Source organism: Hyperoodon ampullatus (assembly GCF_949752795.1).
Source record: "Hyperoodon ampullatus genome assembly, chromosome: X".
NCBI classification, from domain to species: domain Eukaryota; kingdom Metazoa; phylum Chordata; class Mammalia; order Artiodactyla; family Ziphiidae; genus Hyperoodon; species Hyperoodon ampullatus.
The window spans coordinates 44425876-44438306 of NC_136913.1; the positions used below are offsets into that span (position 1 = coordinate 44425876).

The window sequence follows — 12431 nt, forward strand, 5'->3', positions numbered from 1 at the left end:
ATAATTACAGACTGTGATAAAGAAAAGCACAGGGAGAGGTAAGAAAAGGGACTTGTAAGGAGTTGGCCAGGTAAGGTTATCAGTGTGTGTGGGTGTGAAACTCCAGGGGGAAAGCAAGTACCAAGACTGTGAAGTTGGACTGTGCCTGGTACATCGAGGTGGCCAGTGTGGCTGGAACAGAGTGCGGGGGAGTGGTTGGAGGTGACAGGTCAGAGAAGTGAGGGGTGGGGCTAGATTGTGTTGGCCCTCGTGGGCCATAGCTTTGGCTTTGGCTTTTAACCTGAGTGAGATGGGAGCCCCGGCAGAGCTCTGAGCTCTGAGCACAGGAGGGTCGTGGCGTGATTTAGGATTTAACAGGATCGTTCCCCACGCCATGAGCAGAATGTAATGGGAATGGGGGTGGAAACCAGTGAAGAGGTCCAGGGGGACAGTGGGAGGATTATGGATATATTTTGAAGGTAGAGCCAACAGGAATTTTTAATGAATTAGATATGGGATGCCTGATAAACTCCTCCCTGCCCTTTCCATCCTGGCCAAGTGCCAGAAGCTACCTCCACCCATGTGTTGCCACCTCCTTGCCTTTCCCCTCTAACGCCATCAGCCTGCCTCTACTCCCCATCTTCCCCCCTCACATTTGAGGGAAATCTCGCTTCTCTTTTGAGGCCCAACAAGAAGGCCGGCAAGACTTTCCAATGCGCCCCCCCACCCCACCCCGCCCCGCTCCGCCCCGGCCCTTTCCTTCTTTGAAATTCCACACCACCTCCCTCGCCTCCAGGGTTTCGGAGAGGTGGCGGATCTGTCACCTCTTCCGGATTAGTGATCTTGTCTGACCTTCATGATCCAAGCCCGTTTACCCTCATCATCTATTGGCCTTATCATAACGTATTGGATAAGACCCACCTCTTCTTCCCTCCACGGCTCCTGCGCCCGGCAGATTTCCCGCTACGCAAGTCCTCCTGTTATTCCCTCCTTTCATTGGTTGCTCTGCCCACTTCTCTCTCCCCTCCCTTCCCTCAGAGCAGCACTTCTGCCTCTCTCCCATTGGCTCTTCATTCTGCCCATTTTCAAACACCACTCTTTTGCTCTCCACCATTGGCTAGTTTTTCACCCCTAGCACGTAGCTCTGCCTTCCTATTGGCTCCTTCAAATTCCCATCCTTACCTGTCCGGCCAGTGTCCTACTCCTATTGGCTCACTAACCCGCCCATGGAAGGATCATGAACCCTCCTTGGCCGCCCCGCCTGTCTGTCACTCACCAGACTACATCTGATTGGAGAAGGAGGTGGGTGCACCCTGAGGGCCATATCCTTGCTGCCCGTAGTCGCCCTGAGGCCCGTAGCCACCGCCACCGCCACCGGCGGGCTGCCCGTAGTCAGGCTGATAGCCGCCCTGGGGCCCGTAGGAGTCCTGGGGCCCGTACCCGCCGGGGCCCTGCCCGTAGCCTGCCTCGCCGTAGGCATCCCCGGGCGCCGGTTGCTTCTCGGGGGCGCCGGGAGGAGCGCGCAGGAATGGGGCGGCCCAGCCTGTCTCCTTGAACACGAACCACAGGTTGCCGACCCAGAGCACTAGGTTCAGGAAGCCAAACACCTGCGGGGAGACAAAGCTCGGCTGTCGTCCTGCGCCCATTGCCCTGGCGGCCCCGGGGAACATCGAGGCCGCTTGCGTTGGGCTTGGATTCGCGGGCGCCCGGAGGGTGGTGGTTTCTGAGACCCCGACCCTCCGAGTCCCAGCGCATGAATGTCAATGTGCACAAAAATCACCTTGGTGGGAAGGGGGGCGTGGGGCGTGTTAGAATTCAGATTCCCGGGGATGTTGAGATATATCAGTATTACATATATGTGTTTATGTATTTGAATATATACACGTTTATACATGTACAAAATATAGTAAACCTGATTTTGTAATATATAGTAAAATGTTAAGCATAAATTTTTATTAAATATGTAGATATACCGCTAATGGATGCATATATACACATACATATGTATATACAAACATGTATAAATACCCATGTATAAAGTATATAAATATATGCCTTTATATTAAAACAAATATATACATTTGTATAAATATATACAATGTAATTCAATTTGGGGACAGGAAGTAATATTTCCACTTTAGGGCCGAGGAAACTGAGGTGCAGAGAGGCTAAGTGGCTTAGACCTTAGATCTGTCCTAGGCAGCAACTGACAAAAGAAGAGTTAGAATCTGAGGATCTGTAACACTGGTATACGACTTACCATGTGCCAGGCCCTTTTCTAAGCACTTTGTATGTTATTAGTTCACTACTTAACTTTGGAGCAGGGCCTCTTATTTTCAATTTATATGCTCCAACTGAGGCCTGAGAGGCTGAGTAACTAGTTTCAGGTCCTAGAGCTTGCAAGTGGCAGAGCTCGGACTTGAGCTCAGTCTGACTCTGGCCAGTAGGGGGCGTCCATACGGGGAAACATTTCAAGTTATTCTTTCATTTTGCATATAAGGAAACAGGTCCCAAGAGGGTACTTACTGAGTTGCCAGAGATTCTACATGACTAGGCTGAGCCTGTGATCCAGGTCTCCCAAACCTAACTGGACAGAAGATCTCACGTTCCCCTTTTGGGGACAGTCTGTGGTGTCACAGTGGTTACAACTGCTATCTCATCCTACAAGGCTCTGTTGTTGGCATGCCTCCTCCAGGGAGCCCTCTTGGATTTCCTCTGAATTCTCCTCTCATTCTCTCTCTCCACCACTCCCCATGCCAGACTAAGTTTCCCAGCCACCCTCCCCAGCTGGCCCAGCCAGCTTCCCAGGGCTTACCACCGAGGTGTTGAGGCCAGAGGTCACAGGGTCCCTCAGCTCCTTGCATGTATTCCCCGTCTGGTGGCAGACAGGCATCCCCTTGATAATGTTCTCTGGGTCCGTGGCCATCTTCACATCTGACAGCCCCTTGGCCCAGGCCGACGAGCTAACCAGCCACATGAAGGCGAACACTGCTGTGGCCAGAAAGTCCTAGGCCGGGCGGGGGGGAGGGAGATGGCACTGTGAGTGGACTGCTTCATGCTGGGCTGTGGGGCCTCCTCAGATCACAGGCTTTCTTGGGAGGGGGGTCTCCCAGAAGAGCCTTGTCTCTCCCCTGCCTTTCCAGCTCTTGAAGCCCCCGACACTCACTTGAAGGTGGCCCTCCTAGCTTGGGCTTGTCTGTGCACGTGTGTGTATGTGACAGAGGGTGTGGGAGTGTGATTGTGGTATGTGGTGTGGGTGTGTGTGGGGGGGATTCTGTGAGATGGTTGCCAAATCTGTGGAAAGTAGTGTGTCTTTCCACTTTTATCTGAATGTGGGAATTTGTGTCATTTTGTGTCTGGGATGAGGTTGTACGAGTACAGCTGTGTAGGAATCAGTGCGTCTGTGTGGTGTGATGACAAGCATGACTGTCACAATGAACCTCTGTGTGCTTCTTTCTTTCATCTAGACTGTAGGGTTTTGTGAGAGGTGGCAAGTTTCCAGGTGTCTGGGATTCTGTGTGGGCTGTGGGTGTGTCCCTGTCACTCTGATTCGGTGTCTCCGATGCTCATAGCAGCAGCAGCAGTAATGTGTGTGGCTGTTATCAGGGCCGCTTGCATGTGGGCCTGTCTGGGATTTGACGTGGCCTCTGAACATGGCTGTGTCCCCAAGGCTCCACGTCCCCTGGCCCCTGTATGCATACGGATGGCTGTGGGAGCTCACCAGCATGGGCCCTTTGTTGTTCTCTCGGTACTTGTTCTGCAGGAAGATGTAGGTAGCCAGAGCCCCCATGGAGTAGAGAAAGGCAAATACGGCCACGGTGACAAAGAACTCAGCCGATGAGGAGTAGTCCCCCACGAGGAAGATATTTTTAGGGTCCCCTTGGCAGGTGGGTGCCTCAAAGTACACTTGGTACAGCCTGTGGAGAGAGGTGGGCAGGTGTGGCCCAGGCCCTAAGAACTCCCTCCCTTCCCCCCTGCCCAGTCATGGGTCTCCCCCAGATTCTGACAAGGTCCCAGGAAGAGGAGGAAATAACCATTCACGAGCACCTACTGTGTACCAGTCACATTTCATTGATTGCTGAGAGCATGCTGGTGAAATAGGTATTACTCAGCCCTCACTCCAACCTAGGTACTTTGGCCCCTTGGTTATTCATAGAACATACCAGACACCCTCCCACCCTAGGATTTTTGCACTGGAATGCTCTTCTCCTTCAAGCTTTGCTCCACTGGTCACCTTCTCAGTGAGGTCTTCCCTATCTATTTAATTAAATCTAACCATTCCCTCCCAGCACTCCTTAGCCCCCTTCTTTGCTCCATTTTCTCTGTAGCTGTGATACCCCATCTGACATACCATGTATTTTACTTTTTTCCTTGATTTTTGTTGTAACTACAAGAGGGCAGGGCTTTCTCCTTTGTTTTGTTCAGTGTTGTACCCTTAAGGCCTGGAACAGTGCTGCCACATAGTAGGTGCTCAATAAATGTTTATTAAATGAAGTATATGGAGGCAGAAACAGAGGCTCCGAGAAACGCATTAACTTGCCTAAAGTCACACAGCTGGTATAGGAATGACAGAGTTGGAATCTGAACCTTGTGTTTTTCCCCTACGTCATGTTGACTCTTCTCCCCACCTCACTTCAGGTCCCCAAGAGAAAAGCAAATGTGTACATAGAAGAGGAGAGCCCAGGGACTACAAAATAGGAGGAGACAGACAGAAAGACAGGAGGGTAGAAGGGATGCTCGAACAGGATTCGTGTATGTGAGGTGTGGGCGGGGGGGGAGTTGTAGACTGGGAAAGGCATGTGAGGCTAAGGCCTTTCCTATGGTGTGATGGAAGAGGGGTCATAAGGAGGAACGTGTGTGGAGAGAAAGAGCAGGGTGAAGCCCCAGAGCTCTGGCCTCAGGTTGGGGGGCAGGATCCAAATGGTGCCAGTGCCCTTGTATAGCAAAGGCCCTAAGGGAAGGGCTTACACTTATTGATCACCTCTAAGCATTTTACATAATTGCTTCACTTAATGAACCTCCCCCACAATTCTCTAAAGCAGGCATTATTATACCTGTTTTACAGATGAACAAACCGAAGCTCTGCAAGGCTAAGTTGCACAGGGCTGCATGGCTGCTAAATGATGAAGCTAGGAGTTGGATCTGGGTTTAAGTTTCTGGGTTTCTAGGGGGAATGAGGGGTCTTTGGGGGGGATTATTGGGGCAGTGGCAGGGTTGGTCAGGGGGACACAGGGCAAATATTTTTTCCCCTGGGAGGCTTGGGGGTGAAGGGCAGATCCTCAGGACCCGACGTCCTAGACATGGGAGGAGTCGGGGGGTCCACAGATTTTTCTGGTCTTCTAGATCCCCAAAGGGCCTGCTCTCAGCAGTATCCCATGCTCCAACTCCCACTCCTTCCCCAAACTCTCTTGGCTTCTGTGAACTGGTGGATCCCTGGTTGTCATTCCCCCCCTTCCCCAGCCTCTCAGACCACGCCCCCCTGGTGCCCCCTTTTCTTTTGATTATTGCTCAGGCCCTGCGCTGGGCTATCTTCTCTTCAGTCTTGCCTCTCACCCTGGGTGATCCCCTGAGCCTACATTTACCCTTAGAGCTCAAAAATCCCTAATTTCCAACTCAATCCCTGATCTCTTTCCTGAGTTCTTTTTTTTTTTTTTTTTTTTTTTTTTTTTTTTTTTTTTGTGGTACGCGGGCCTCTCACTGTTGTGGCCTCTCCCGTTGCGGAGCACAGGCTCCGGATGCGCAGGCTCAGCAGCCATGGCTCACGGGCCCAGCCGCTCCGCGGCATATGGGATCCTCCCAGACCGGGGCACGAACCCGTATCCCCTGCATCGGCAGGCGGACTCTCAACCACTGCGCCACCAGGGAGGCCCTCCTGAGTTCTTTAAACTTATTTATTTTCCTTATTTTAACAAACACTTATGGAGCGCTTATTGTGTGCCTGGCACTGTGCTAAGCATTTTACAAGTATTAATTCATTTAATATTTATCATAACCCTGTAAGGTGGGTATTATTATCCCCTTTTACAGATGAAGAAATGGAGACCCAGAGCAGTTATGTGATTTGTCCTAGTAGTGGAGGAGCCTCAGGAGCCTCTATTGAAATTGTGTCTGTGGGTCTCTGTCTTCCCATTCCTAGGAGGTAAGCCTCTCCATGAGGGCAGCAACCTTTCCTGCTTGTGCTCACTCTTGTGTACCTAGCACCCGGCACACGGTATGAGCTCAATAACTCTCAGAACTGTTTAATTGGGCTTAATCCTTCCCCACGGCTAAGCAGCACCCCCTCATTATTCTCTATCCTAAAACCCTGCATGAAGATGCCCTCCTTGGATTTCTCCCAATCTGCAATTATCCTCTTTATTCATTTGTTTATTTGTTATAATGTTGGCTCCATGAGGGTATGGAGCTTGGTCTGTTTTGTTCACTGTTATATCCCCAGCACTTTCAACAGCACATGACATACAGTAGGTTCTCAAAAACTGTGTATGGGATGAACGAATGGGAGTTAAATAATAATATTGGCTAACATTAATTGAGCACCTACTGCCTTAAGGATATATATATGTGTGCACATATATATATATATAAAATTTTGAATCTTGTTTATTGCCAGTCTCCTGCCCCTCGTCTTCACTAGAACACAGCCAGAGGGCAACAGCCTATGCCTGTCTTGCTCACCACGTGTCCTAGATGTCCAGAGGAGTGCCAGGCACAAGGTAGGTGCTCAGTGCATGCGCAGTGACCTGAGTGGGTGTGGTCTCCCGAGGTGGGGGCTGGGCAGGAGCCGATGGGGAGGAGGTGTTGGCCGGTCCCACCCCCCACCCCCATCCCAGGTCTGTCAGGATCCCAGGGGTGGGCTAGTGTGGGGGCACACCTGAAGGGGTACTCGAATTCGACCTCGATGTTGAGGTCACTCTTGGTCTTGTTGGCACAGTCCACACTCAGCTGGAGCTCCCCACTGTAGCTGCCGCATGTGGCAAAGGCGAAGATGGCAAAGACCTTGGGCAGCAGGGATGGGGATGGCCACGGTGAGCCTGTGTGCACGTGGGATGGGGCTGCCCTCCTCTGGACAGATGGGGCCCAGCATAGGCAGCAGCAGATGGACTGGTCCCCACCCCCACCCCCTAATCAGGGCTCAGCGAGGCCCAAGGACAAGCTGATTAGAGGGGTGTGGCTATCTCTTCCAGTCTTTCTCCCAGTGTCTCTCTTGGTTTCTACCTCTCAATAATGCTCTGATTCCCCTTATTCTGTCTCAGTCTATTTCTCTGTCTCTCTCTCTGTATTCTGCCTGTCTCTGTTGTTCTCTGTGTCTCTGTTTCCCTCGGTATCTCTCTGTCTCTGCTTCTCAATGTGTCTTTGTCTTTCTCAGATGTCTCTGTCTCTCTGTATCTCTGTTTCTCTCTCTGCCTCTCTAGTATCTACGTGTGTCTCTTTCTGCCTCTTCTCTCTCTCTCTCTCTCTGAATGTTTGTGTGTGTGTGTGTGTGTTTGTGTGTCTTTCTGTTTCTTGGTCTGTCTCTATCTCCCTGCTCTGTCTCTGACATTATCTCTGCGGTGCTCTCTCTGTCTCCCTCCTGCCTCTCTGTTTATCGGTTTCTCCTTTTCTCTTTTCCCCGGAGGGTCTCTTCTTCTCCCTCTGTCTCTTTCTCTCCCCCACCGCATTTCTCTTCCTCTCTTCCTGTGTGTCTGTTTCTCTTTGCATCTCTGTTCTCTGTGCATCTTTCTCTGTCTCCCTTTTCTTTGTCTCTTTCTGTTTGTTTCTGTCCCATCTCCATCACTTTTTTCCTGGTATTTCCATCTCTGTCTCCATCATTCCCGATCTCCCATTCTCTGTCTCCTTCACTGTCTCTGGGTTTCTCTGGCTTTTCGTCTCTCCCTGCAGCAACCAGCTTCAGTCTCCACCTCCCCTGCCCTTCTCTCACCTCAGGAGAGGAAGTAGGACATCGCAGTCTTCCACTTCAGAATGGGGGTACCCTTGGCCTTATGTGGCGTCACATCACAGCCCATCTGTTCTCTGGCCCCAACCCCCTGGGACTTCACCCAGGAGCCCAATTCCCCCACCCCCTTCTGCCACCCCCCACCCATCCATCCCTCCCTCCTTATCCCTACTCCATCCCTGCTCTTCCGGACCCCACTACCTCCCTCTTTCTCCCCACAGCCCAGACCACACTCACCCATTGCAGCACCTTCACAAAGCCGAGGGGCTCCTTGACCACCCGGAACTGACCCCCGGCCACCAGCTGAGGAGAGAAACGGTGGGGAGGGGTGGGGTTGTTGGGGATGGAGAGGGAGGTGGGAGACAAGGCCACCAGGCAATGACCCCTGGGGATAAGGCATGTGATCTCCGGGAGGGAGTGACGTTTGGAGAGGCGGTGAAAAGGAGAAAGTGACACTTTGGGGAAGATGTGAGCTCAGGGTCTCTGAGAAAAGGCCCCCGGGGTTCAGGGCTGGTGGGGACGTCTGGGGAGATGGTGAGATAGATGGCAGAGGGGGTCAGGGGTGAGCAAGATGGGGATGGGGTCAGGACTAGTTAGGGAAGGGGAGAAGGTCTGAAACGGTAAAGGTGAGTCAGATGGTGAAGGGGATCGGGCGGAGAGAGTGAGGAAGGAGTTGGGGTTCACTAGGGTGGGGGAAGGGGTCTTGGATGGTGAAGGTGAGTCATAACAGGGAGGGAGTCGGGTTTGCTAGGGTGGGGGAGGGGTCTGAAGCGGTAAAGGTGAGTCAGATGACGGTGGTGGGGTGTCTGAGGTGATGAGGATGGGGAGTGGTTAGTCCTGGTTAGAGATGGGCGAGGTTCTGAGGTGGTGAAGAAGAGTTCGATGGCAGAGAGGGTCCGGACTGATTTGACTAAGGTGGAGGAGGGCTAGGACGTGGCTTCACTGCATATGTGCTGGGGGAAGGGGGACTAGGGGTTTGGGAGAAGAGCAACTGATCGTCCCCCTTGGTCTGCTCTGGGGGAAGAGGTGGTCGTCTACCAGGGTACCATCCCTGTTTGGAAGGGGCAGGTGTCAGCCCTCCCCTTCACCCCCGCCCCCACGCCTTCTGTCGCTCTATTTCCTAGCTCATCTGCAGCACCCCCCATCTTCCTTCCACTCTCCCCTCTCCTCCCTCCTTGCCTATACCCTGGCTCCAAGACCCCTCTTCCTTCCCGGTCGCCCGTAAGGAATTGGCTTCTGGCGGCCCCCGCTGCGGCAGTCTGGACGGCCCTCGCTGCGGCAAAGGGCGCACTCCTTCTTTTCTCCACCTCCCCTTTCCTCCCCTCGCCTGCCGCAGACCCCAGCCCCAGCGCCGGGGACCGGGTGTCCGCTGCTAGGATTCTGGCCACCACCTCTTAGAGTCGGCGGATTCGCTGCGACCCCGGCGAGGAGGCCGGCCAGCGGCGGGCTCTGTCCGCGGTGCTGGAACGCGTACCTGATTCACCACGTCCATGTCGGCCAGCAGCAGCATCAGCAATGCGGGGGGCGGGAGGCGCCTGCTAGCAAGGGCGGGCGCGGGGCGCGGCGGGGGCGGTGCGCGATCGTCGGAACAGCCCAGGGGGCCGCAGCTCCGCCCCTCGCGCCCCCGCCTCGCTCGCCGCGCGCGCCTGCGCACAGCAGCCGTGTCAGAACCTCGCAGGCGGCCATTGCAGTCCGGAGGCTGGAACCCTGAAAATGCTCTCAGAAGATCGTTATCTCTGAAAACACAGCTAGAGATCTGGAGAGGTGGGCCGTTGGGTGCTACAGTAGGACAATTTGCCAGGCCATTTGCTGACTGTTGAATGTGTTCACTTATTTAAGCCTTAGAACCTCCCTACGTGGTAGGGACTATTGGCCCCATTTTTACCGGTGAGGAAAATTAGTCCCCAGAGAGGTTAAGCGACTTATACAAGGTCGCCCAGCTAGTTATTATATTGGCAGTGCCCAAAGTCCCTGCAATTTAAACATGGTTCAGGGTCTTGAGGGTTTCTTCTCATCTGCATTTTAAGCACTTAAAAATAAACAAAACCAAACCCTCCCCCTCCAACCATTTCCCCTATTTCGCTCTTCCTTAGTCAAAGTGTTGCCTACTCCAACTCTCAACTTTTTACATCCTGTTTATTCCTTAGTCCTCTCTTAATTGGACTACGCCTCCTTCATGCTACTAAAACTGGGCCCACCAAGGTCAATGGCAATTGCCATGTTGCAAAATCCAATGGATAAATACAGCTGGAATTTAAGATGCTCAACCTCACTCATACTAAACGAAATGCCTATAAAAGCTACTAAGACACTGTTTTTCATCTCTGAGGGTGGTGAATATAAAAAAGTTAGATAATGCTCAGTATTAGCAGTTGACCAGAAACAAGCATTCTCATAAATTGCCAGTGGAAGTTAAATTGGTATAACTTCTGTAGAGGGTAATTTGGCAAAATGTAGCAAACTAATAAGTCCATGTATGTGGCTCAGCATTTACACTTCTAGGAATTTGTCTTACAGAGAGATTCAAACATGTGCTAAAAGAGGTATGTATAAGATAATACACTGCAGCACTGTTTATAAAGTGTGGACACTCCCCAAATGCTCATTATTGGTGGCCTGTTTAAAGAAACTCAGGTAGAGCCGCAAAATGGAGTACTATGTAGCTGTCATTACTAATAATATGGAGCTGTGTAATGATAGCCAAGACACATAGTTAAGTAAGAAATGCAAGATGCCAAATTATGTGGGAGTTGTGTACAAAGAGAAGGGAAGCATTATATCAATTACAGAGAGAATAACTAACATTTTAAATTGTGGCTGTTCTGTGAGCTTCCCATATATCACTCATTTAAATCCTCACAACAGGGGCTTCCCTGGTGGCAGAGTGGTTAAGAATCCACCTGCCAAAGCAGGGGACACGGGTTCGATCCCTGGTCTGGGAAGATCCCACATGCCACGGAGCAGGTAAGCCCATGAACCACAACTACTGAGCCCATGTGCCACAACTACTGAAGCCCGTGCGCCTAGAGCCTGTGCTCCTCAACAAGAGAAGCCACCACAATGAAAAGCCTGCGCACTGCAATGAAGAGTAGCCCCCGCTCTCCACAACTAGAGAAAGCCTGTGTGCAGCAACGGAGACCCAATGCAGCCATCAATCAATCAATCAATCAATCCTCACAACAGCCCTATGAGTCAGGTACTACTACTATCCTCATTTTATAGCTGACTACACTAAGGTGCAGAGAGCTGAAGGAGTTTTCCTAAGGTCACACAGTTGGTAGGTGGTAGAACTAAGATTTGAACAGGTGGTAAGTGGTGGAACTAGGATTTGAACCCAGGAAGTTTGGCTCCAGCACCTGTTACTCTTAGCCACTGTGCTAACTTATCAGTACAGCATCCTATAACTATATAAAAGATATCTGATAACACGGGTTGCCTCCAGAGGGAAGGGAAACTTTCACTTTATACCCCTTTGTACTTTTGAACTTTGAACCATCTGAATGTATACCTATGTTTTTTTGTTTTTTAAACAAACACACTCACACTCAAATTCACACAAACGTGGAATATGTAATGGGTACTTCACAGTTATTGCCTTTTCGGGGGAAGAGCATGGGTTTTGGCATTCGACTGCTTGAATTTGAATCTCACCTCTGATATTTGTTCCTGTATGACTTTGGACAGGTAAAATAATTTAAAATGGTACTTAGAGGATTGTTGCACTGATTAAACAAGATAATCACTGTAATGCACTTAGCACAGGGCCCAATAAATGGTTCGTTTTACCTTCCACACATCTCTGGAATCTACTCACTTCTCACCATCTCCTCTGCCACCTCCCCTGGCTAAGGCGACCATAGTTCCTGCCAAATTTAGCATCTCCAGTCTCTTCCTCCTCCCATCTGTTTTCAGCACACCCGTCAGAGCATCTATTTAAAATGAAAAGTTAACTATGTCACTCCCCTGCTCAAATCCCTCCCATGGCTCCCCACTGCTTTCAGGAAAAATCCCAGGGGTTGGGGCCTGGCATTCAAGGGTCTGCATCATCTGCCCTCGGGTGGCTTATCCCACCTCCTCCCTCAGCAATCGCCCTTCACTCTCTTTACCCTGCCCATGACTTACTTTCCCACAATACACCGGCCCAACCACTCCAAGCCTTTGTTTCCAGACCTAGTGCAATTCTATATTCTGAGTCCTAGCCTCCAGTTTTGGCTTCCCTCACATTTCAGTCCTGGTTCCATTGACACAAATTAGACAAATGAGAAACCCCTGCTCTGAGAGCTGGGAGGAGACCCTAGGTCAGACCCTCCCCAGGGGTGGCCGCATCCGGTGTCACTTCTAACACCACCACCAATTCCTTTGGAGTGGGGATGACTACCACTTTGGACAACCGCCGTCACATGTCTAAGCCAGCTCAGTTTGTGCTGAGGGAAACCCAGAACAGTGCCTGGCACAAAATAAATGCCTGATAAACCTTCACTGAATGATTGAGACCCCAAAGGTTGGGCAATGACTAAAA

At 51.3% G+C, this 12431-nt stretch overlaps 1 protein-coding gene across 1 annotated transcript; it reads right to left on the minus strand.

Moving 5' to 3' along the window:
* Nucleotides 1–1259: 1259 nt before the first annotated feature.
* Nucleotides 1260–9422, minus strand: SYP (synaptophysin; the record flags this gene model as incomplete). Its single annotated transcript, XM_079727239.1, has 6 exons — nt 1260–1586; nt 2795–2986; nt 3701–3896; nt 6851–6975; nt 8150–8215; nt 9387–9422. 6 exons carry the CDS (start codon nt 9420–9422, stop codon nt 1260–1262), a joined length of 942 nt encoding a protein of 313 aa, XP_079583365.1.
* Nucleotides 9423–12431: the final 3009 nt, after the last annotated feature.